This window comes from Typha latifolia, chromosome 5, assembly GCF_019914945.1.
Source record: "Typha latifolia isolate L0001 chromosome 5, TyphaL0001v2, whole genome shotgun sequence".
NCBI lineage: Eukaryota > Viridiplantae > Streptophyta > Magnoliopsida > Poales > Typhaceae > Typha > Typha latifolia.
In genome coordinates, this window is record NC_133090.1 from 11,082,257 (window position 1) to 11,106,959 (window position 24,703).

General features: G+C 37.4%; 3 protein-coding genes across 5 annotated transcripts; 2 read left to right on the top strand and 1 right to left on the bottom strand.

Annotated features, from left to right (window-relative positions):
* Nucleotides 1-1,487: 1,487 nt before the first annotated feature.
* On the top strand, nt 1,488-2,368 carry LOC140788634 (protein RALF-like 33). Its single transcript, XM_073137980.1, has one exon. It carries the CDS (start codon nt 1,723-1,725, stop codon nt 2,056-2,058), a length of 336 nt encoding a protein of 111 aa, XP_072994081.1. The 5' UTR covers nt 1,488-1,722; the 3' UTR covers nt 2,059-2,368.
* A 2,887-nt stretch (nt 2,369-5,255) lies between these two features.
* On the bottom strand, nt 5,256-10,157 carry LOC140788635 (translocase of chloroplast 159, chloroplastic-like). The gene has a single exon (XM_073137981.1). The coding sequence runs from the start codon at nt 9,895-9,897 to the stop codon at nt 5,494-5,496; it is 4,404 nt and encodes a 1,467-aa protein (XP_072994082.1). The 5' UTR covers nt 9,898-10,157; the 3' UTR covers nt 5,256-5,493.
* Nucleotides 10,158-13,485: 3,328 nt separating this feature from the next.
* Nucleotides 13,486-20,809, top strand: LOC140787910 (uncharacterized). Of its 3 annotated transcripts, none has more exons than XM_073136936.1 (5): nt 13,486-14,526; nt 15,682-16,076; nt 16,267-16,476; nt 16,859-17,037; nt 20,262-20,809. In XM_073136936.1, the coding sequence occupies exons 1-4, from the start codon at nt 13,671-13,673 to the stop codon at nt 16,988-16,990; spliced, it is 1,593 nt and encodes a 530-aa protein (XP_072993037.1). In that variant the 5' UTR covers nt 13,486-13,670; the 3' UTR covers nt 16,991-17,037; nt 20,262-20,809. The 3 variants fall into 3 exon arrangements, with proteins under 3 accessions (XP_072993037.1, XP_072993038.1, XP_072993036.1); XM_073136937.1 differs by having other exon boundaries at nt 16,859-16,894; XM_073136935.1 differs by lacking the exon at nt 20,262-20,809 and adding an exon at nt 17,814-18,017 and having other exon boundaries at nt 16,859-16,894.
* The last annotated feature ends 3,894 nt before the right edge of the window (nt 20,810-24,703 follow it).

Here is a 24,703-nt window from a genome sequence, read left to right on the forward strand (position 1 = left end):
AGAGAGACAAGAGGAAAAGTATATCTTTTGGAATTGATTCTATCTTAGTTGGTTTGAGTTGGAAGGAAGAAAAAAGGGAGAAGTTCTTAGGGACTCCTAAATGCCAACCATTTGTTTGATTCTCTTCCAAAGCATATATATGTGATCAGATTAATTAGTGAGCTAATCATGCAATTGGTTAATTAATTCTAGATTCGCATGACAAAAACTAAGGCTGCAAGGGAAAGATCTAATCTAATTTTGATGAGTTATATTAGACTAAGATTTGATGAACTCAGCGTTTAATTAATCTTATGAAAACATAAGGATTAATCTCAACTTGGTAGAATTGAATCAATCTTAATGGGGAGTAAATAACCATGCCAATACTCTGTCATCTTGAATTAATCTAATCTGCAATCCTAAGCACCTCTTCTATGGTACGATCTCCTTTGCACAGTCGATCTCTGAACCTGAGAGACAGGCCTAAATGTTGTTCCAAAGGCCATTCAGAGAGGCCTTTCGCCCTAGCTCATCCCAAAGAGGAGGTGATCTCTAGTTTTTCTTGACCAAACTCATTAGTATCTTATTTAGTGTTTTATCTAACAAGAAGAAACACTAAAAATTCAACTTCTTTTTCCACTAATATAATTAAATCCGTCAGTGTTTTTATATGAAATTATTTAAATAAACCCGTCGGTAAGTTTATCAATTTACTTCGATATAAACACTGAATTTATTAGTATTTTACTTTTAAAGCGTAAAAAAATAGGGCTAGTTTTGTATAATCTGTAGATATTCTTCAACCAAACTGCTATTAGTTCTTGCAAGAATTTAATAGATAGCAGATTTGAAGACTGCTCAACTCTTGGTAAAAGAAGAGACCTTGATGGGATAAATCAAGAATGACTGTGCAATCATAGTCATGAAAATTCATTGAAGTTTTTATCAAACTAGTGCTGCACTATAGTTTTTAACCAGACTAACAAACTAATTCTAAAACTACTACTACTTTTGGCAGCTTACTAGCTCAGTGCCTAAGTAAAAAAATAGTTGTCTGTTGTTGTTGTCTGTCACAACAATTTTTATGCTACCTTTTCTTTTCTTACACTTAAAAAACTTTTTATTTTTATAAATATAAAATGATTGTCTCGGAAATCAATTTATTATATATATATATATATATATATATATCGTGACATTGTATATAAACCGTTATCAATTTACTTTAGATAAAAACTATTATATGATATATAAAGATGATAGAAAGTGTAGTAGTTTTGAAATAAGTTTGAATAGGATAGTAGCTTTTAATAAGTAAATTATTTCTTGTAGCAGTAGACTTTTTTCGGTTCTTTGCGCAAATCATCTGGTGAACATTTTTGTGAGGATTAAATGCAAGGTGTTTCAACAAGCAGATCGTTAGAATGGTAAAAGGTATAATATATGAAAAGAGAGCGTATACGATGATCCCTATCTCCAAGTCCAAGCCAAAAAAAATGCCCACTTGTGAGTGAGATTATTGCTCATCACCAACCCTCCTCTCTCCGTATTAAATCCCCCACATTACATAGCACCTCTCTCTCTCTCTCTACTTGGTTTGGTGGGCGGCCACAAGGTAGTATGTATAGAGAGAGGGAGAGACACAAATAAGCGCACAAGAAAGCTATTTATTTTTTCTCCCTTTCTCTCCGCTGCGGAATAAAACCAAACACCTTGTCCGCAAAGATCCGAACCCACCACATGGCCAAACTCCCATTCTTCCTCCTCTTCCTACCTTTTCTCGCCGCAGTTGCTGCCGCCTCCGTGGCCGGCGACCACCTCCACCTTAGCTGGGTCCCACAGTCGTCTTGCAGTGGTACGACAGCCGAGTGCCTCGCCGGCGAGGAGGAGTTCGATCTCAGCTCGGAGGTGAGCCGCCGCATCCTCGCCACCTCCGGTTACATCAGCTACGGCGCTCTCCGCCGCGATAGTGTTCCTTGTTCTCGACGCGGCGCCTCGTACTACAACTGCCGCCCTGGTGCCCAGGCTAATCCTTACTCCCGTGGTTGCTCCGCCATTACCCGATGCCGTGGCTGAGGAATTCGTCTTGCTGGTATGTTTCCTTTCGTCTTGATTTGTTCGCTAGACGAAGAAAAAAAATCGGTCCTTTTCTCGTTTAGAGGTAGAAAGATTAATTGGGTATGTCACTTGTTGTCGTCGTTGTTGTCCTGGTCGTCGTGGTGATGTTCACTTACATTATAATAAAGAATTAATGCTGCCATTGTTGTTGCTATTGTTGATGATGATGTTGTTGTTGTATTGGGATTGTAAATTGAGGACTAATCAAGCTTGTTATGTAAAAACAACAACAAAAGGGGTCTAATTTTTATGTCCTTTTCTGTTGGAATTGTGACTTCGTATGTGTGAATTTGTTTCAAAAAATTCCTTCTTTTCCTGGCATTGTGAACCTTCTCTAGGGATGCTGTTTGATCGGTTGGATTGGATCCTTCTATTTTGGTTTGGATTCTTTGGGAAAAATTGACATTTATGGGTGTCGGCAGGGAGAATTATTGGAATTTAAGGTGTCTTATGAGCACAATTAGTTGTTCTTCATCATTAAAACGTAAGAAGAGGAAGACTTGAGAAGTTGGAAAAGGGAGGAGAGGGGGAGAGTAACATAGGAAAGAGGAAAGAAAGAAAAAGGGAAGTAAGGAAGGAAGGAATTGGGTGTCTTTGTGCAAAACCATTGGAGGCTTGGGGGGGGCATCTCAATCCCACTTTGTGTGCATTAGAGTCGAAGTAAGTAACCTTTATCTAATGGCTTTGGTCTTGTGGGGGTGAAATTTAATTTGAAAGTTAATCATTGCAACATGTTGCAACATGAGATGGGTTATAGGTGCTAAAGTTCTCTTTTTTATTTTCTTTTTCTTAATTAATACTAAAGCATCTTGTGCCATCTTATAGCACCAATGCTTTGCTACTGGATACTGGAGTAAGACATTGGTGGTGACATGGGAGGTAAAATTGAGAGAGTGTATGTTTGTGTTTGTGTTTGTGTTTCAAATTGGTAAATGTTAAAAGATTGAAGTGGGTACTTTCCTAAATAAAGATTGACTAGGTATCTCTCTCTTCCTCTTACCTAGGCCATTGGTGGCCACACAAATGTTGTCAGATGGTCCTCTATCTTGATGGTATCTAGTAGAAAAATCTTTTCTGCAATTAGGAAGAATTTAATGAATGGTTGGGAAGACTGTGAGGGCTATAGATTTTACACCATACCTAGCTAGGACTGATGAAATATGTGTTTTAAAGAGGCATTTGATCACTTCTCATGTTAGCATTTCTTCCAATTTATATTACTCAGATGAGTAGCTCTTCTAAGTTGCAATTTCTGCTCATAAAATTTAGTAGCAATTCTAAAGGAAGTGTTGTGATATGAAGATAGTTTATATGCAAGGATTCACCTTTGCCAATGAAATATAAATTGTTGGTTTTTTTTTTTAATTTTCAAAATTGGAACAGGAAGAAGATCTTCTCTCTTCTTGCCTGATAACATTCTTTCAATATGTTATATCAGATGTAGTTTTGTATATATGCTCGAGATAAAAGTGGATTTTAAATGAATTATATTCCTTCAAACTTTATTTATTTTTCTTTTTTCTTTTTTCTTTTTTCAGGTTAGAATAAGTGTTTTTTTTAAAGATTATAAACTTATTTGTGTTTCAAATTTTGGTGAATAATCTCTTCACGCGGTAACCAACTGTGGCCAGCTGGTTATTGATAAGGATATTATTGTCTTTTTGGTATCCAACTTGTTACGTTTTGGATGCTTCTGTTCAAACTTAAAAACGTATGAAAGATTACCCTTTGATTCTAAAGAATGCCAACATGGTATGGAGGCAAATATAAGTATGTAGGGTAAACTATATTTTACCCCGTGGTTAGATATAAATTCACTTCACTCCTCTATAATTTTATCTGTTATGTTTAAACTAAATATATTATATATTTTTTTTTATCATATTTGATGAATCTACAAGTTAAATTTTAAGATATTTATTATATAAAAAATTATATATGATTGAGTAAGTTTTTCAATGTATTTAAAATAATATAAGTTGAATTTCAAATAATAAATATATTGAATATATTTATATATATTTTTACGTCTTATCATCTAAAATTTAATTGGTATTATTTTAGATGCATTGAATAATTTATTCAATTATTATAACTTTGTTTCTAATAAGTATCTTCAATTTTGATCTACGGATAAATCAAATATGATGAAAAAAAGTAGCAGTTTCAGTTTGAATATTACTATAAAAAACGAGGGAAGTGAAGTAAATTTATACCTAACAAAGAGCAGAAATATAATTTCCCTTAGTATTTTTTTAATTAATTAATCTTAAAAAAAACGTTCTATTTTGTGTATACTGAGAAATTTGAGTGTCTTATCGTATACATAAATAGCTATATTTTACAAAGTTAACGTATGAGTACAAATAATATATGGATTCTTCCCCTACGTTCTCAAAAAAATAATAATAAATAAATAAATAAAAAGACTGTTCCTATTATCCTTAGATAAATTTTGTAGATCCCTATCCTCTCAAGACCTCACAATTATTGGAGTTTTTCTCATCAAAGGGAATTGATAAATTGCTCCTAATCATATGAGCAAAATCTGAAGCATTGACAACAACCATCTCCAAAGCCAAAACCAACTTCAAAACAGCATCATCACAATTAAATTTAGAAGTCAAGACAATGATTACAGTGTAATTAAATCAAAGACAACAATAAAATTACTTCTGGAAAAAAATATTTAAGTCAAATTACTTCCATCACTCAAACTGCATCAAACCAAAACCTTTCAAACTGGTGACATAAAAATGACAAAGATTGAGACGCAGATTCAAGTCTTTTCTATGTAATGTCTCTCATAGCTCAAGTCGCTCCTAAAAAGCAGTAGATAATGAAGAACACTCCTATTAATAATCCATTTGAAGAGGATAAAATAATTAGCAATAAACTTTCCCCAGTCAATTTAATTCTAATAAAAGAGGCAACAAGACAAGAGTTTCCAAATGATCCACATTTTGTTCCATTACGCACTTTAACAATCACAAAGCAACTATGAGAGATGGATGCTGTTTGAAAGAGAAGAGAGTAAAATATTAGTCAGAAGGTATCGCACCTTGAACTGATTCAAGTTAAATGATCAATTACAGGCCACTGTAATCAGTATCCAGATGTGCTACTAGCATAGAAGGCGTTAGTCGCCGTGGAAGTGAGAAAAGATAGCATCCACATAATATATGAATCAATTTTTAACAACAGTAATACTGCCCTGATGCCAACTCATATGCTGTTATGCATAGCTCTCTTCAGATTAAATGATGACCAAAAATAACTGCAACAACTGCAGGAACCTTAATCTGTAGTCAGAACAACATGTAAACAAAGACATGACTGATAACAGATTATCGACCTTAAGAGCCTCGAGTAGCTTTTACTCTCATGATCTAATTAACAAGAAAAAGACCCACCAGATCGAAGGCTATTGAATATCGACATAACAATTGGAAGGATACCCACTAGTGCAATCTGAAGTTGTTCAGAAGTGCTTGTCCTAACAGTGATTTGTCCACTCAGTTTATTATTCAATCCAATATGAACTGCCATCTTTGCACTCCTCCCAACAGAGAGCTGAGACTGCAAATTTGCCCCCAAAGCCAAGTCACTACGCCACCTCATTAAAGATAATCCCAGTGTCGAAAGGACTTCGCCAATTGGATAATTCTTCTCATGAAGGCGCGCCTCCAAGTTGGCTCCAAATGCAGTATCACGCTGTGCTCGGACAGCACCAGTACTTGCAACCAGTGCCACCCTCTTCCCAACAGAAAGCTGGTCTTCAATCTTCATTCCAGTAGCCACAGTGTCCCCTAAGAAGGTCACAGAAATACCACCAGTGGTTTTATTCTTCTTGAAGTTCTTGAATTTGGTCTCACCTCGAAATACGTAAGCTAGCTGCTGCCCAATGGGTTGTACATCAAAACCAGCAAGTGTGGAGCCATTTTCCCCATGCTTGGCTGAGATTGATGAATCCAAGTGGATGCTGAATTCCTTCTTGTCCTTAGTGACTTGAACTGATACCACAGCAGGAAACCTGCCAGCGACAGCAAGGCTTTCTTCAAGGCTAACGCCGTCGTATCCACAATCATGATCCCATCCATATCTATCCATAACAGGCCGAGCCAGAAGTTGTGAGGTTGGCTCCAGAAACCGATATCGATATGTGGGACAATCACAGTCAAATGAAGGAGGCAATACCATATCTGGCAATGGAACTGGAACAGCTGAAGGAGCATTCTCTTGATCAAAATCTTCAGGCAGCTCACTGGATGCAAAACCATCCTGGTTACCTTTCCCTCTCTTCTTGATTTCCCTTAATCTTCGAAGCTCCTCCTTCCATTGTTTCTTCTGAAGAAGCTTGACACGGTAATCATACTCATCAAAGTAGGCTCTCCTTTGCTCCTTAGAAAGCTTGGCAATATGAGTTTTCTTCAGTGGTTTAAACGGTGGAAGCTGATCGTACTCATCTTCTTCATCCTCTTGATCGGCATCTAAGTCATCCAGATCAATATCAGAGTCTCCATTTGCACCATCTTGTTCAGTGGAAAGCTTCGGGTGTGCTTTAGACTGCAAGAGAGAAGATAACAAGGAAGGAAGCGGTGGAGAACGGAAACGAAATCCATAGAGCTTTCCAGGAGAAGGATCTTGAAGTTTTATAAGGGAATCAGCTTCAGATAGCATCTTTGAAGAGTAGCACAACAACAGCATCTGAGGTCGCCAATTTACGCCATTGGGCAGCACCCTTTCCCCCTCCGCGTTCATCCTACATGAGGAATGATTCTCAACAAGACCCACAGGATTCATCAGACGCATATCCCCAGCCGCTTGTCGAAGCACCTGCTGAACAAGATGAGACCTTTTAGCTACAAACATATCATAACTTAGCTGAGAACCACTGGGCCCATAAGGAGGAGGAGCAGCAGCATGTGTGAGAGCAATGATGGTCTTGAACCATATCGATGAGCCCAAAGTACTAGTAATGGATCTTAATAGAGGCAAATCATTAAAATCTCGAGTATGGGTATCCATGCGGTCCACATACAAAACAATATCTGGAGGACATCTCTTGGTATACTTCTTTACAGATAACAGTATCTTCCTATTCAATGCTTGGTCCATTCCAGAGGATTTAAGGCCTGGAGTATCGATAATGCGAATCTTAACACCATCTACAGTCCCAACAATCTCTCTCACAGAAGCAGTTGCTGGTCCAAAAGCATTGGTTTGAGATTTTTCTTCACCAAAGATAGAATTTATTGTTGCACTCTTGCCTACTCCAGTCGCTCCAAGAACTAATATGTTACAGCTAAAGTCCAAATCCTCTTTACCCTTTCCCTCAAGCTCCACAGCCTTCTTTCTGGCCTCCGCAAGGCTGAAGGCATGATTGGTTTGCCTCCCACGTCGAATACCTTCAGCAAGGCTTAGCCGGTGAAGTACTTGCATGGCAACTGTGTCTTCAGGAGAATAGCCCAACCTGTGAATAAGCCACAGGAACTTGACCCTTATCTGCTCAACCTTCTCATGCAACTTCTTCTCCTCATCGTTCACTTCAATTTCAGGTTCAGATGGGGCAAAATAATTTGGCCGAGCTGGGATGGGAGGAGCTGGCCTTAACTGTGGAGCTGAGCCCAAACCAGCACTGTCAACGGAAAAGATCCTTGAACTATCTTGAGAAGTCACAATGACACTCCCATCAGGTGAAGAGCCGGTTACTGCCTTCAGAAGTGCAGCCAAGGCAGCAGAATCGAACACTTCCTTAGCGTCACCCTCCTCATAGTCATCCACCTCTTCATCTGAATCAGAAACAATCTGACCGTCTACTTTTTGTGAGCAATCTCTTGAGCTATCCATACCTGAATGAATGCTTGTGTTGGGAGAGCCTTCCTCCGACTCCTCCATGTGCTGCTCCACTGGTATAGAGTTTTCTCCATTCAGCTCAATGTCTCCATCAACAGCAGCCACAAAAGCACTATCACCAACATTTTGGCGTTCATCAGTTTTCTCATAATCACATCTATCATTAGACAAATCTGACCTCCCCACAAGCTCCACTTCTGCTTCACTTAGGTTAGGCGAGGACACAACCTCAAGGACTGAAACCATATCACCACCATCTGTGATGATGTCAGGCTTGGACTCACCAAATTTTTCAGCAGAATAAATTCTTGTTATATCACCACTAGTTTCCCGATTCCGACTATTCACAGAATCAAGTTCAAGTCCATAACTTTCCTTGAAATTCTCAGACTTCCCAGAGCCATTAATAGCTCCTAGACTAGTCTCAGTACCAAACTTCTCCGCAGCACCCACATCCTTAACAGAATACATAGAAAGAGTAGAAGAGCTTCCATCAATACCAGAAACAGAGGCACTTACAGATTCAAGATTCGAGTTTGAGTCGACTCTATCATCAGCATAAGGGGCAGCACCTTCTTCCAATTCACCAACCAAGTTCTCATCTTGATCATCAGAGTTTCTTTCTTTCATGTCTCCTTCTGCGGATCCAACATTGAAACTCAAAGAATCAGCAGCCTCAGAAGGGAGATCGGTGATCAAATTCTCCAAATCAAAACCCAAAGCCTCATCTTCCAACTTCTCTTCCAGGTTCTTGCCATCGGCCATATCATCTTTTGAGCTCTCTATCCCAATTCCACTATCCACAGCCACCAAAACCAGTGTTCCTAATGATGGGTCATCTCCCTCACCACCCAAAGAATTATCGGCTCCAGCAGCAACGGCAATAGCCTCACCGTTGATCAAATCCTCCTCTTCCACACCCAAATTCTCATCCTTTGAGCTCTCCACCCCAATTCCACCATCCACATCTGCCAAAACCTGAGTGCGTAATGATGGGTCATCTCCCTCACCACCCAAAGAATCATCGGCTCCATCAGCACCAGCAATAGCCTCATCCTTGATCAAATCCTCCTCTTCCACACCCAAATTATCGTCTTTTGAGCTCTCCGTCCCAATTCCACTATCCACAGCCACCGAAACCTGTGTTCCTAATGATGGGTCATCTTCCTCACCAGCCAAAGAATCATCGGCTCCAGCAGCAACAGCAATAGCCTCACCGTTGATCAAATCCTCCTCTTCCACACGCAAATTCTCGTCTTTTGAGCTCTCCACCCCAATTCCACCATCCACAGCCACCGAAACCTGAGTTCGTAATGATGAATCATCGGTTCCATCAGCAACAGCAATAGCCTCATCTTTGATCAAATCCTCCTCTTCCACACCCAAATTATCGTCTTTTGAGCTCTCCGCCCCAATTCCACCATCCACAGCCGCCGAAACCTGAGTTCCTAATGATGGGTCATCTTCCTCACCACCCAAAGAATAATTGGCTCCAGCAGCAACAGCAATAGCCTCATCCTTTATCAAATCCTCCTCTTCCACACGCAAACTCTCGTCCTTCGAGCTCTGACCAAAATCACCTTTGGAGCCATCCACCGCACCTTCACGCTCCACAGCCCCTGAAAGCCGATTTCCCAATGATGGGTCGTTTCCCTCACCTTCAAAACCCTCGCCTTTATCCGCCAAGATCGAAACTTGATCCCGCAAAGCAACTCTGGCCACCCCAGAGAAGCCATCTCCATCATCCAAATCCTCCTCCTCTTCCTCCTCGTCCAGTCCGGTGATCTGGGCTTTCGGCCTCGCGCCCATTTCCCCGTCGGACGCGGACGCGGACTCGAAGCTCTCGCCCTCGCTCGCGTCGGAGAAGAGAAGCGAGTCGTCCTCGTCCTGGGAGGACAGCGGGGCGCGTATGACGAATGAGGCCGAGGAGGCCATGGGCATCGATAAATGCACCGCCTTTATACTCCGGGGCAAAGCCACATGGCAAACAGTGGCGAGAGGTGGACCAAGATGGGATCTTTTTGGTTGCCTCTTCTTGCTGTTATCTTCTTCTATTAGATTCCCACTACTACCAGTGAGAACGAAGACCTCCAACGACCTACCATGAATGACGAGAGACAAAGATAAGGGATGTGAGAAAGAGAGCGAAGATAAGGTTAGATAAAAAAAATAAAAGATGGAGCGTGATTAGGGTTTCTGCTATAAGTTGAGCAAGAGTCAAAGAGACCCAAAGACGACACTACCTTGAAATTGTATAAATAAATTAATATTATATATAATGGAAGACAACAACCTTTGTGTGTGTAGTTGGAACTCGGAACTTTTTATAGAAACTAAATACTATTATATGATGGCAGTTGTGTATATAAAATCTATGCTTCGTGTGTTTAAGTATAAGATCACTTCAGAGATGACCAATGAGATGGATTTTCTGCATGGCAGAGTAAACGAGCAAGGGAAATTTACCTTTCACACCCTTTATTTTTTAATAAGTAATTTATAATTTACACCCAATATCTTTAGCATTTCCTAGTCTAAGTTTGGCTTTTATTCTCATGCACACCGTATTATATGAATATTTATTATTAGACTCCAGTTTTAGTTAACATCCACCTAATGGCAGCAGAGAATATTTTATTAATTTTAATAAAATATAAATATACATATTTAAATTACCTCTTAGTTTACCGTAAATTTTGGCTGTCTTACTAATAGTATTAAGATCATTTAATAAATAAGCCCAATTTTTTTTATAGACAAATATAATATAAATTAATCACCATATTGAGTTAATTATCTAACCAAATTAAACTTTCATAGCAGCTTGGTAGACAAACCAAAACACAAATTTCTAACAAAGTATGATCAATTCAAGACTCCAAAAATACTAAGATCGCATCTCAATACTGTATCCCATAAGATTCAATATATTTCAAAACTGCTGCTATCTAATCTAAAAAATTATATTAGGAGTGAGATAAGAGCAATTTAGTAAATATAAACATATTAGCTCAATATATTTTAGTAATGAAAGTTTAAATATTTTATTTATTTTTGTAATTTTATCATGGAATAAAGTTCTACTGGATTCTAGGTTACATGTGGAGTAGCTGTTGCTATGATCTATATATACATAAAATAAAATTTAAGTAGCCTTATTTAAGTCAACCTGTCCACAGTTAAGTAATAATATACTTGATAATTGTGTGGCTTTCCTTGTGAAGTTTGCAGAGCTCAGTAGCATATTTAATCTGCCACACTATTTGGAATCTTTCAAATGATCTTTTATATATATATATATATATATCTTTTCCCCTTCCTTCATGAGTTTAAATAAGAGGATAGGAATCAAATTGCACTAAAAACAACTCTATTTAACTAGTTATTTCTTATTGTAGATCATGCAATGAGCTCAGTGAGCTAATTATTAACTCAACAAAATGTACTACTTATTTCTCAAACCATGTCATAATAAGTCTAAATCATACACATATAGGAACACGAGAACTGGCCACAAAATTAACCAATTAATAATATAAAATGTTGGTTAGATCACAAAAATTTTATATAGTAGTGTTTATCGATTTTAATTTAACTCCTTATATTTTAAGGTTAAATATTTTACTCTCATGGATTCTCCCTTGGTTTGCAATTATTAGCCTTACTAAAAATATGAGAAAAAACTTAATTACCTAAAAAGTTAGTATAATTTGAGGATGATATGAATAGTTTGATTATTTAGCAACTTACCACGAAAAATATTAGCCTCAATAAACATTGACCCTGACTCTAACATTTGCACCATTGAATTTGGATGAAAAATCTAATTATTTTAGGTTGATGTGAATCATACAGAGAGATAAATTAAAATCAGATCAAACCACAATAAAATAAATTATAATTCTTATTTATTTATTAGGGTTCTTGTTTCTCACTCTCTGTACTCTTATCTTTCTATAAACGAGAGATAATGAATGTGCCACCTATGTTCAATCAATCACCATCAATGAAGCAACTTTAAGATCTTCTCTAAGAGTGCCTTTAATGTCCAACTCGATAAAACTATATCAAAGCCCAATTCAGGTCCATTTTGAGCTTAATTTTACCCATTTTACCCAATCCAAAGTCTATTGGACTATCTCAAAACAAGCCTTGTCCAAACCCGGCGCGCTCCGAACTATAGCATTCGACCCCATCTTCTTCTTCTTTTTGATAAAAATCCAAAAATTTATTCATTCGGATAAGGAAAGGTTACAATAAAAGTCACAAAGTGGGTTCAACCACACCTTGCTAACCCGATTTGCTAAGGCAAATCTAGCAAAACTATGAGCCACAAAGTTATCTAGCAAAACTATGAGCCACAAAGTTATTTTTTCTACTTGTATAACATATTCGAATTGATAGGAACTCCTTCATTCATCCCAAACATTCATTAACTAGCGAAGCCAATTCCTTCGTTGATCATATTAACCAGCATTTGGCTATCATTAAACAGCCAGACGCTGCATGCAAACATCTTAAGATGGGCTTCCTCAATTAGTAAACACATAGCTAATATCTCATCATGCAACCCGTTGTAGCAGTTACTAAAGAGAGAAGCTTTGCCCAAGTATATATCTACCGGAAACTCTAAAATAATCAGGCTTGTATTCAACACATCTATTAGAGCTTGTATATAATGGCCCATCCAATGAAACTTAGCTCCTCCATAAGTAATTTGCCCACCTATATTAGATTTAAATTTCTTAAATTCTCATTTCAATTCATTAAACTCCTAGGCACATTCCTTAATGAAAACACTCAATATGAAAAGCATGCAATAGTTTAAAAAAAATTAAATCCAAAAGTACTTAATATGTAAAGCATGCAACAATAAAAAAGTTCAAATTTTGACTAAAAAAATAATTATATGAGAGGCGTAAAATTCTGGCTCCCTATATTTTAGCCTAACTCTCCATTTGCAATCTATCATTCCTAATATTAATATGGCATAGGTCGAACATACTAGTCACTTATGATAAGTAAAGTTATAACTCCTGAGTGTGACAATTTTTTATTAGATTAATATATATAATTGAGTTCATGCCATAAATGAATTTACTCGTCTAACATGATTAATTTGTAAACATATCATATCCTTATTTATTACTCAACACATTAAAATTTGAGTATAATTAAATTATTTGTTCACTACTTAATTTAACTCATTTATAATCCTACTAATTTATCTAAACCTAAATAACTCCTTCAACCTGTTTAAATTTAATTTATTAAACCTGCCTATTAAGCAGGTTATAAGGGTGACGAATAATTGCTTCGAATAAAACATCGTCAAGATCTGCTCTAACTCATCGCGCTATCGAGCTGCTCTTTCAAGCTAACCGTATTGTTGAGCCACCAATTGAATCAAACTAAAACATTAAAATACCAAATAATTTTTCTATAATACTATATTAGAGTCCAACCCATCACTTTGCGATGGTGATTGTTTCTAATACTTAACCCAAAGGCTTCTCGCGTACACGTTGACTTTGAACTCATCCGACTCGGATCGGACACGAACCGAATGCCACCCTAGAACACTCTCTGGGTTTATCCATGGATACAAACCCCTCTCTCTCCCTCTCCATCCATGGCTAAGAAAAGAGCGGAAGCGGAAAAGTCCCTCACCCCACTTCACTCTCTATCTCCTTCAATGCCATGGTGAAGCCATCATGGTCTCCTTATCTTCCAATCTCCTTCCCCTCTTCTCCCTCTCTCCCCTCTCTTCTCCTCCCTTCCGACGAACAACACAAAGAGGAAGAGGAAGAGTCCTCCATGCCTCGGCCTTTCCCTTCACCAAACCCCGAACCAAGCGCCGCAACCACCTGCGCACCAAGCTCCCCAATACCCAGATAGCCAATCCCCCGAACCCATCTTCCCTCCCCCAAGAGACCCATCTCCCCTCTCCCCCAACCCACCTGGAGGAGTCCTCCGTTACCCGAGTCCTGGTCCTCGAGGAGGTGGAAGCAGTCGGAGAAGCGTTGAAAGAGGGAGAGGGAGTCGACCCATTTCCCGTTGCCTCCGAGAGATTGTTCCCCGGTCCGGTGCTCGACCTCGCGTTGCGCTTTGCCGCACTTCTCGCGGTGCAAACCGTAGTCGCCGTTTGGTTCCTCGGCCGGAGGAGCGAGATTTTAGAGGAGGGAACGGTGGAGAAAAGAGTCGAGAAGAAGGAGGCGGAGGTGGAGGTGGAGGAGAAAGAGGTGTTGGAGTTGGAGAAGATGGTGGGGATGATCAGAGCAATGGCGAAGGAGGCCAGGGAGAAGGAAAGGGGTGATCTTGCTGCTAATAAGTATGGAGCTAAGCAAGCAGTAGGTCAGGGGATAGGGAGGCCGAGGAAGAATGTTAGACAAGTAGTTTTGGATGGGAGTGCTTCTTCTTCTAATAGTAATTCTAAAAGTGTGGATAGACAGAAGAGTGGAGAGGATTCAATTTCCAAGAAAAAAATTAGAGTTTTTAGCTCCAATACAAAGACTAGAAATGTTGCAAAGGGGTTTGGTAAGTCAAAGCCTAATGGTGATGCTGCAAATGGTATGAAAATTGTGCTTCCTTTTTATCAATATTCTGGCTCTGCTTTGTTGATTCAATTGATTGCAGATTTCTTTGACTTTGTAGTGTTTGACCAATAGTGCGTTATTTTGCATAGGTAGTCTATTTTATGGAGAGCTTTCTTTGGTATTAGCCCATTGTTTTTAAAATTTCTCTATGGTATAGTTTCATGATTCTATTTCATGGTTTTAAGCTGATTTTTGGTTATTGAATGTTTTGTAGTTTCAATAAGAAGACAAGTGTTTGTCCAACTTCTAGTCACTGAAGTTAGTTTAGGAATACCACTTACAAAGTCACTTGATGTCACAACAAATCCAATATATAGTAAAGAATATTGTTCTTATATGGATATATGGTTATACTAGTATCTACATTCTACTACTAATGAGAGAGAAAATCTCGACTCTGCAAATGTGAAAGCTGAGGGATTGTAAGAATTTCTAGAACCACCAAAAGGTTGGAGAAGAAGTAGAATATCTTCTCTGTACAGCATGTTGTCTTAAGTGATTTAATAGTCTTCCATACTAACAACCTGTAGTATCTAAAATGAGAGATCATAAATCTTTGGAAGTCTGAAACTGGAAGAAGAAAGAGTACGAGGGATGAAGCACAGAAATCCAGTTCAAATCGCATAACTGATGTCTAGAAATGGCAAGAATTAGTTGTGAGGAGATTTATACTCTCTTTTCAAAACTCTCTTATGCGTCAGGGTTATACTGGAGTTGATATTTCATTCAGTTCACTCGCTGATGAGTTATATTTTCTCTTTTATACACTATGATGTGTAATTGTATATAAAATATCTATATCTTTTCTCTTAATCTCAACTTTTTGCATGTTATATGCGTAATAACTAACAAGCATCCCTGCTTTTGGCTGTATATTTCTATGTTTGAAGAAATGCCACAGTTGGATGCTTGATTTCCTTATATTGCAATATGATTTGTGCTGCTAGTTATATATTTTCTTTTCCTACTGTCTACCAAGTTTATTATATTTTGTTACAATATTTTTCCTCCCAATTGTGCCTGTGCTTGATTAGTTGATTTACTATCTAGATAAACTGCATAATACTACGAAAGTTGTCATTAATGATACAGTTGATTATCATATAAGATATTTATTTATTCATTTTAGGTGGTTATCAACAGATCAGTTATCAAAGTCCTGTTGAACGAAATAAGAAAAGAGAACCAAGACCTCCTCATGCTGAGATGGCCAGAGAGATTGCCGATTTGGAGTATTTTACAGCTTCACCAAGTCAACAAGAAATTGGAGAAAATAAAAGTGATCACGATGCTTCTGTCAGTACTGAAGGGAAAGTTCATAGCCATGTGGATGATATTGATGGAAGGTTGCCGCCTTGTGAAAATCATTCCAACCATTTCATAAGAGAAGGTAATATTGACTACATGCCAAGAGAAGGTTCACCAGAAGCAAAACAAATTAGACAAAATACAAATGGAAATCGAGTAGACAACAATATCATGACTGGATATAAGCCATGGTGGTTGAAACTTCCATATGTGCTGGTAAGTAATTTTCATTTCATAAGATGTGCATTCTATCTCTTTAGGTTAGCTTACTATACAAAGTTTGTCTCTTCATTGATAAGGTCTTCTTAATAAATGCTTCCTCACTGAATTCTTGTATCTGATACTTTGTTTGCTTGTATGTTCCTTAATTTTCTGGATATTCATCTTTGGATGTGATAAATGACAGGGTATTTTTATACGTCGAGGTATGGACCGTACTGGCCGGAGAGGACTATATTCCTTAAAAATGAATTCATCTTTAGAAGATGAGGATTCACCATCCTATACTATTACCTTCCAAGATCGTGGTGATGCAACAAACTTCTGTCTTTTACTTGAGTCATATTTTGAGGAATTGGGGGATGTCAGTGCTGATATTGTCCCTTTGACAATTCAAGTAAGAATAATTTTTTATTGTTGTATGTCACATTTTCATCTCCGAGCAAATATCTTTCTATCTTATGATCTTATCGAAGCAGCCATCAGTGGAGCAAAGCATTAGAGATCTTGGCCATATGAAATTTAAATTAAGAAAAGGAGCATTTAGTAGTATAACCCTTTTTTAATTGCGACCTTTCTGCATCACGTAGTGAGTCATCAAGTATTTGATGCTAGGCTATTGTCACCCTTTCTGCTTACTTTCTTTGTCAGGTTCTTTGGTTTCTTGTAGAATCGGTTATGGCAAACGACAAGTTTATAGTGGGTTGCCATGCAAAAGTTTCTTTTCCATTTGGATTTTTTATTTGTTGCTATAAATGTGGATGATGTGAATTTTGCAGGAACTCAAGAAGGCTGTGGAGTCAAGTGAATTTAAGGTAATCGTTGTACCAAAAGGAAAGCTTCGATTATATGCTGGACAGCCTCTGGCAGAAGCTGAGACTGCATTGCTTTCTTTGTTACATTCAATTTAAAACAAAAGATATGCTGAAAATGACCAGAGGGAAGAAACACCTAGAAGGTTGATATTTCTGTCAACATAGAGAGTAGTTTTGCACCCTTTATTTCATCTAATGTGATTTATTGCATCCCTTATAGTGTTAAATTTTCCAATTCTTTTTAGGTGCATAAGTTTTTGAAATTATAATCTCATTAACTTGCACAAGGATTTTCTTTTTCATGAGTTTCTCGTTATTCTTCGAGGGTGTTTTTACAGAAGTCCAGTGCCTCTGTTAGATATTGGATATTACTTGTGCTAATTAAGAAGGTTCACAAATGTCGAAATCATTGTTCTAGTTAATAGCCCTTATATTTCAGAAACATAACGAACAAAAACCTGAATTATGTTTTCATTTAGGCAGAACTAAAGCAATTTGGCTGAAATGGAGGTGTATATAGTGTGCCCTTTTATGATTTTATGTCTCTTAGGCTGAACAGAAAATTTTAAAGGACTGCTATAAGACTAATAATCAAGGATGGGCGTGCCGGTCGACACTTACCGTGCCGGTGGCATACCGGCACACGGCACGAGGGGTGTTGCACGGCACCCATTCTAATAGTTCCGCCGCTCGCCGTCGACCTCGTTGCCGATCGCCGTCGGGTGCCCTAGCCCGAGGGAGAAGAAGAGATCGAGAGAGAGTAAGAGAGAAACTGAGAGAGAGAGAGAGAGACGGATCCGCAACTTAAGTTTTAACCGATCTCTCTCTCTCTCTCTCTCTCTCTCTCTCTCTCTCTCTCTCTCTCTCTCTCTCTCTCAGTTTCTCTCTCACTCTCTCTCGGTCTCTTCTTCTCCCTCAGGCTAGGGCACCCGACGGCGACGGCGGTGGCAACGGCGATCAGAGAGCGGCAAGCGGCGACGGCGAAGGTGGGTTTTTTTTTTTTCTCTCCTCTTACAGTACGGCCGGCAAGTGCCGCGGCACGTGCCGTGCCGGGCCGGCCGGTGGTCGGCACAGGCCGTGCCTGTGGCACGGCCATCGTTGCTAATAATACTTTATGGACTGAAATATCAGATCTAGAGAACAATAACTAAAACAACTGTCTCATCAAGATGAGGCTGCTGAGGCATATCAGCGGGGTTAGTAGGAATTATGTAATAATAGAATGATTATATTAAACATTAGCTGCAGTAGAAATACTATGTCTATCAGCTAAGATAATTTAGATATATCCAAAAGAGACCATGTCATGCAATAGTTGGAGGAGAGATATTAGTTAAATTGAACACTAAGACAGCATGATAACAATTTATCTGATATAGATCCTATATAAAGGAAGGGGAATGGTAAAGAAGCATCCGTATAGCTAATAACAAGTTGTTGGGACTAATTGCTTGGTCATTACCATCATATGCAGTTATGCACATCATTTTGCAAATTATTTCTCACTGTACCATTATTGACTCTGAGGGCATTCGTAGTCTGGTTTGAAACAAGAAACAGTTCATCTTTGACATGATTTTTGATGATGCCAACTTGTAAAAGGCTTTCCATGTCTATTATGTCCAGTTCACTATGGAATGATGTAATTTTTTTTGTTCTTACATATGCATACATTCTAAAAGTTTTTTTAGTTTTTTGTAGAGCTTTCTGTTCTCCAAGAAAGAATCGGGTATCATTAAATTAAATCAAATATAATATTAGAGGTTGATGTCATAATAATACAATTCTGAAAATGTGCATCTCCTCTTTTTCTAGAGATTATGGTGTACAATGATGCTTTACACTTTCTTTTTTCTTCCTCTTCTAGATGCCCTACATTAATTAGCCTGTTGAGAGAGATGAAAATGTTCATCCAAACAAGCTGATGATTGGCATTTTAATTCATCTCGTAGTCATCATCTAAATATTCACTCTTGGTTCCTAGTAATGTCAAGTTTCATCTATGTTGATGCATCCTGAGGAAGAACCATGGACCAAAAGATGAAATAGCAATGACTGGGAGCTACTAAATAATAACTTACTAAAAGTTTGTGTCCTATTGCCTGCCAACTGGAAAGTTAGTTTCACCTCATTCAACACTGAAACACATAGGATGCCTACCGTAAACTTGGTTCCTAAGGAATGTGATCCAATGAATGGAAGATACTAACTAATAGCTTACTGAAATTTTTATGTCCTATTGCCAGAAAGTTAGCTTCACCTTATTTTGTGGAACATTGTTTCTGATGAACTAAGTTTAGGGTAAGTGTCCTATGTTTTTCAAGTTCCTAGAATGACTCTTTGGACATGATGATCTTTAATAAATTCACAAAGTTGAGCTGATTATTATTGAAGGACCTAAACTACTTCAGAATGATTACTGTACTGATTGCAGGACCTTTTCTTCCACTTGTAATTAGCTTAAAGCTTCTGTGCTCACCAACAGTTGTCAGAAAAATTAATTGCAAGTAATAATTGACCTCTTTATTTCTCTAACCATGCCTTACTTTAAATTTCTGTACTTGATAAGCTAATTGAAGGAAAGTGAATCAAATATCTGATCAAGGCAATTCTTGATGACGTCCTAAGATGTATGAGTGAGTATACTACCAAAAAATGTGAGATTTTATTGAAATTGACCTACATCTCCTAGAGAAGAAGTTATCTTCATAACCTGTCTTGACTTTCTCTCGAGGTTTCCTTGATGGTACCTATTTATTTATTATCATTGTAGCTGAAATTGATCTACCTATAATTTGATTTCAATCAAGATCTGTGCTGTCTAAGTTAATAATACACCTTGAAAATTATCTTATCTACCAGATAATACTAGAGAGTATTTTCTTTTTCTAAATTGGGGCAATAGAAAGAAAGAAAGTATGCAATATCTTTCATAATCATCTTCCTTTAAGAATGAATACTGGAAGAACTAACTCACATTCATCCCTGTCCATAGGTTCTACATGAACCAGACACAGGAACAGCTAGTAAATTGTATTCTTACGTTGTACACTTAAATGATTTTTAGTATTTCAGTAAACGTAAGGATCTTGAAATATGTGCGTGCCTGCTCTCACAAGGTATCCTTATAATAGATTTTTTGGAGAAATCAATGGAGGGAGAGTTTGCTTGTTGATGAGTTTGACTTACATTTGTAGTATGATAATGATATATGTTTGATTTCTTGTTTCAAGGAGCTGATTTTCATATTCCCCACCTTTCATGCACTGAAATGATACAGAATAACGTTAAATGTTGCGTTCTTATACATTTGTTAGAAGAAAGGTTGGTATTAGTTGATTGCTAATATACAACTGCTGATTGACAGGTAAACAGATCACAGACTTTGTGAGTTGAAGCAACTGCATTATTTGTTGTCCTTGCTGAAGAAGTACCAATTCTTATTTGCTACGTTCATTGCCATTAAATCTTGAATTCAGTGGAGCAAAAGACAGAAGAGTTTGAGGTGTCCATCTGTTCCACCATCTGAACCATGAGAAGATTTGCTCTACTTGACAGATGTCTAACCAGAGTCCACAATACTGAAGAGGAAAGTGGGTATTTTAGAATAAAATGAACTGTTTTAATTTCTAAAATTATGCTATTAAATGGAAGATTGAGCCGTCGGAGATTGCATTAACAGCGGAAACTGCCTCAAGGAGCTCAAATTAGCAGTTCCATGAAGTTGGCTAAAGCTTCTCGTAGATACACAAGTCATTATAAGACATGCAAATTTATAAGCAATTCAAAAACCAATATTGCAGCTGGTATCAGGTTCTTTACTAATTGATTTTGATCAGTAGAAGGCGAATCATGAAATTTTTCTCTGTACACAAATTTATGAACAATTTTAATTATACCATGTTTCTTACTAAATTTTATACTTGCAGAAATTGTTGGTTGCCCTAAACCTCACATTTAGCGTGCCAAAATGTCTGATGTGAAACTTCTTTTATTTTTTGGTTGTGAACAAATAAATGAGCAATTACAAAGTGGATCAACTAAAATGATAGGCATATTCCAGTAACTCCTGGCAAAAATTTTCATCAGAAAGGAAGTATCAGAAAAGTCAACTAACTATGCAAGGCAAAATCATCAAAGGTATTAGGATAAAATGTTAGGTTTAATCTTAAATATTGTTTGGATGCACCATTGTAGTAGTTGTTCTATTGAATCTGACCAGAAAACTTGAGCAATTGCAATCACCACATAAAGTAAAATGAAGGATTAGTTTCAAAAATTTCCCTTCCTAGCAACAATGAGATTTGTTAATATAAGCAAGAACAAGCGCTTGAAGCAAATTGGGAACTAATCGCATTTGTAGGAGAATCAAATATATAATATTTGCCATTAGCTAATAGAATTCAATCACTAGACTATAGTGTCGATATATCAAGTGTAGAATCTTTACTTCCCCTCCTATCTATGAGCAAGTAGGCAATAATAAAAATAATAGCTTGGATTGTCTAGCTTTTGCTGCTTAGTGGTGAGATTTTTCTTATTTAATCTGAGTTTCTTCAAGCTAATAAGCATGATACCTGCAACCAAAACATACAGCCCTGGTCAATAAATTCACATAAAAGTGCCTTCAAATTTACTAATTTGACAACTCTTCAAAATTATCACACAAAATGATTCCCAGAAAGCACCGTAAATTAATCTTGACTAATGAAAGTGTATTAACGAAAGAATATTCATTAGATTTTTTTCGAAAAAATTCTCTCTCTCTCTCTCTCTCTCTCTCTCTCTCTCTCTCTCTCTCTCTCTCTCTCTCTCTCTCTGACTCGCTCTCAAAATAACATAACATGGGAGTATTTTTTAGAAAATCAAGTTTGGTTTTTGACAAAATATTTCAATTTAAATTAACACGAGAGCATACTTGTTTGAGTCAATAGATCGTTTAAATTTCAAATGGTCACAGCATTTGGCGTCATAGTTGGGATGAACAAAAGTCTTAATCCAATCATACAAACTTTGTATTGATATGGAAATAACTTAATTGATTATCCTACACATGTCATGGGGGTCCCATGCTTGCCTAAATTATCCACAACCATTCAACCAAGCATCTATTCCTTATCCTCAAAAACAAAATGTGAAGCCTCTTCCAACTTGTACTTCACAAACTCCTTTTCGGCCGGAGTCCATGTCATTTGCCATCCTCTCTTTCACACATTGAGATCAACAAGGTCTTCTAGGGTCCACTTCAATTCCAACTACCTACTCTACTAGCTAATAGTTTTGATTGCCATTCCTTCACTCATTAGTTTGCAAGTGCTCCACTGCTCAATCTAGCAATCCCAAGTTGTAGAGTTTTTTATTTTTATTTTTATTTTTTTTGAGAGAGAAAGTATATAGACCGATTAAACTTAGCCATACGTTATAGTTTGAGGAATGAAGAAAGGAGATAGGGCTTCAGCTTTTAAAATAAGTCTTACGTTTAGCTGAGACGTACCAACAAAAAAATGTAGTATCAAATACAATACTAATTACAAACACTCAAGCATAGAAAAAAAAAGGATGACAACGGCCGTGGAAACAAAGTTGTAGGAAAAATTATGTATTTAAATATAAATATTTTATAAATTTTGACCTAAATTTAAGCACGAACCACACACATTATCAATGATGGATTGATGGTGGTATTAAAAGTGCTCAAAGAATACTTTAATGTCATACATTCACTTATTCAAATTTATAAAGTGAAATAAATAAAAATTGGCTTTTAAGTGGCTATATATAACAAAAAATAAAGAAAAGTAAGTTTAGTATCATATTGATTATTTAAAAAGTATTTGTATAATGTACAAGTGTCAAACTATTCATGAGTTTTGGGTCTTAAAATGCATGTCATCCGACTTGGCTCAATTTATGCGGGAGTCAAATCCAAAATTTATTTTTTACTTGATGCGTCTCTTTAAATGAAATAGTTAACCTTCCTTAACCTATTGTAATATGTGTATCTTTTTTATGCATCATTTCATGACAAGATGCCTTTCATTCTAATTGAATTGGTTCATTTTATTCATAAGTTTTTCTCAAATTTTTTGCTTAGAGGTGAGCAATGATAGCATTATCTAAGGTGAAAGTTGTGAAATCTAAAATTGAAATAAATAGTTGAATGGCAGGAGCAAGATGTTGACTATTGCGACAGAATTTGAGAGCCCTCATCGAACGGGGATCAAGCACGAAGAGACAATGTCGACATCAGAGTCGACAAGAAGAGCCCTCATCGAATGGGGATCAAGCACGAAGAGACAATGTCGACATCAGAGTCGACAAGAAGAAGGTTGAAGGGGGTGGCCTCAAAGGTTGGTGGTGGAGGAAGTATGTGGTAAATGGGTGATAGAGACCAGAAAAAAAAAGGATTATCTAAATACAATCGAGAGAGTTGAATCCCTCATAAGAGTATATGCAATACAGTAAGGACATCATAAACTATTAAAACACTAACACAAAAAACATCAATGGAAAGAGTCCTATTTCCATACAAAGTAATATATTGCCAAACCTTCTACTAGATCAATACGAAATGAATCTAACATGAGTATCTATATAACTAATCATCATAATAGTAAAATGAATTATGCGTGTATTCAGTTAGCAAAAACTGACCTTACTTTGACTAACTTGACTCCGACTAACCCTATCCATCCTATTCTTGTAGTACGCCTCACCATGCAACCCATCGACCACCAATCATACTCAACGAAAATAAATGTCCCCAAGAGAAGGTAGAATCATCTAGCCAAGTCAACAGCATGACCTACGTCATCCTATCATTTTTTTTAAACTTAAATGCCCTAAAGGGTTTTTGTTTAAGATCTACACACTAAGACTTTAGAAATAGACTCTACTATATAATAATATACATCCCCGCCCCTAACCCTAGCTCGGGTGGTATCTGGTACTATCAAGACGTAGAGATCACTACTTTTATAGTAATGCACGTTTACTAGTGACATGATATTATACAACACGGGTAAGCAAAATAAAATAGCATGTGCTATCATGTTTAAGTATATTAATGCATAACGATCAAAATAACAATAATTACGTCATGCATTATGTTAAAACAAGTTTGTATCATTACGACATTCAAGCTATCATGTCATAGATAATTATTTAGATTCTAACACATCACATCAAGCGATAGCAATGGTTGACAATCCATTTGCCTAGATTGCTACAATTCCTTAGTGAAAGTGATTCTACTTTAATCATGGCCTTATTTGAGACGACTGTTGGTCTTAGGGGGTTCTATGGCAAAATTACTAGGTCAACGCTTATTTCAAGTCTTAACAAAAAGAAAGGTTATTGAAAGAGAGAATAAATAAAAATGAGGAAAAGATTAAGGCGCTGAGATTGGTGTGATCAGGATTCCGGGCTGGCAATGATTAGCCCAACTTGGTGTGCTCGGGCTAGAATCGACCAGCCTAACCATGGGTATGCTCAGGCTAGCACTAACCAACTTGAGCGGGCAGTCCCTGGCATTGCAATGGTAGAAATGAGCTCCCTCTTCCCCGTTCGACACCACATCACAAAAGGAAGCCCTCCCAATGGCCTATCGATGCGGAGGCGCCACACGCCCAAAGCCATATAATCTGAAACGAATGAGTGAGGGAGAGGAACTCATCGACGACAGCATGCATAACTTCAACCAGAGAGAGAGGAGGTGGCGAAAATGAGGAGGGGGTGAGAGAGAAAAGAAATAGAAAGAGGGGAAAGAGAGGGCAGCCTAGCATAATGCCAACCCATGGCACACACTGT

What these genes read in the sequence shown, in the direction of transcription:
- LOC140788634 (XM_073137980.1), top strand. Translation starts at nt 1,723, where the DNA reads ATGGCCAAACTCCCATTCTTCCTCCTCTTCCTACCTTTTCTCGCCGCA.
- LOC140788635 (XM_073137981.1), bottom strand. Translation starts at nt 9,897, where the DNA reads ATGCCCATGGCCTCCTCGGCCTCATTCGTCATACGCGCCCCGCTGTCC.
- LOC140787910 (XM_073136935.1), top strand. Translation starts at nt 13,671, where the DNA reads ATGGTCTCCTTATCTTCCAATCTCCTTCCCCTCTTCTCCCTCTCTCCC. An exon ending in TGAAACTTCCATATGTGCTG is followed by an intron (nt 16,077 to 16,266) that starts GTAAGTAATTTT and finishes GATAAATGACAG; the next exon opens with GGTATTTTTATACGTCGAGG. An exon ending in TTGTCCCTTTGACAATTCAA is followed by an intron (nt 16,477 to 16,858) that starts GTAAGAATAATT and finishes TGAATTTTGCAG; the next exon opens with GAACTCAAGAAGGCTGTGGA.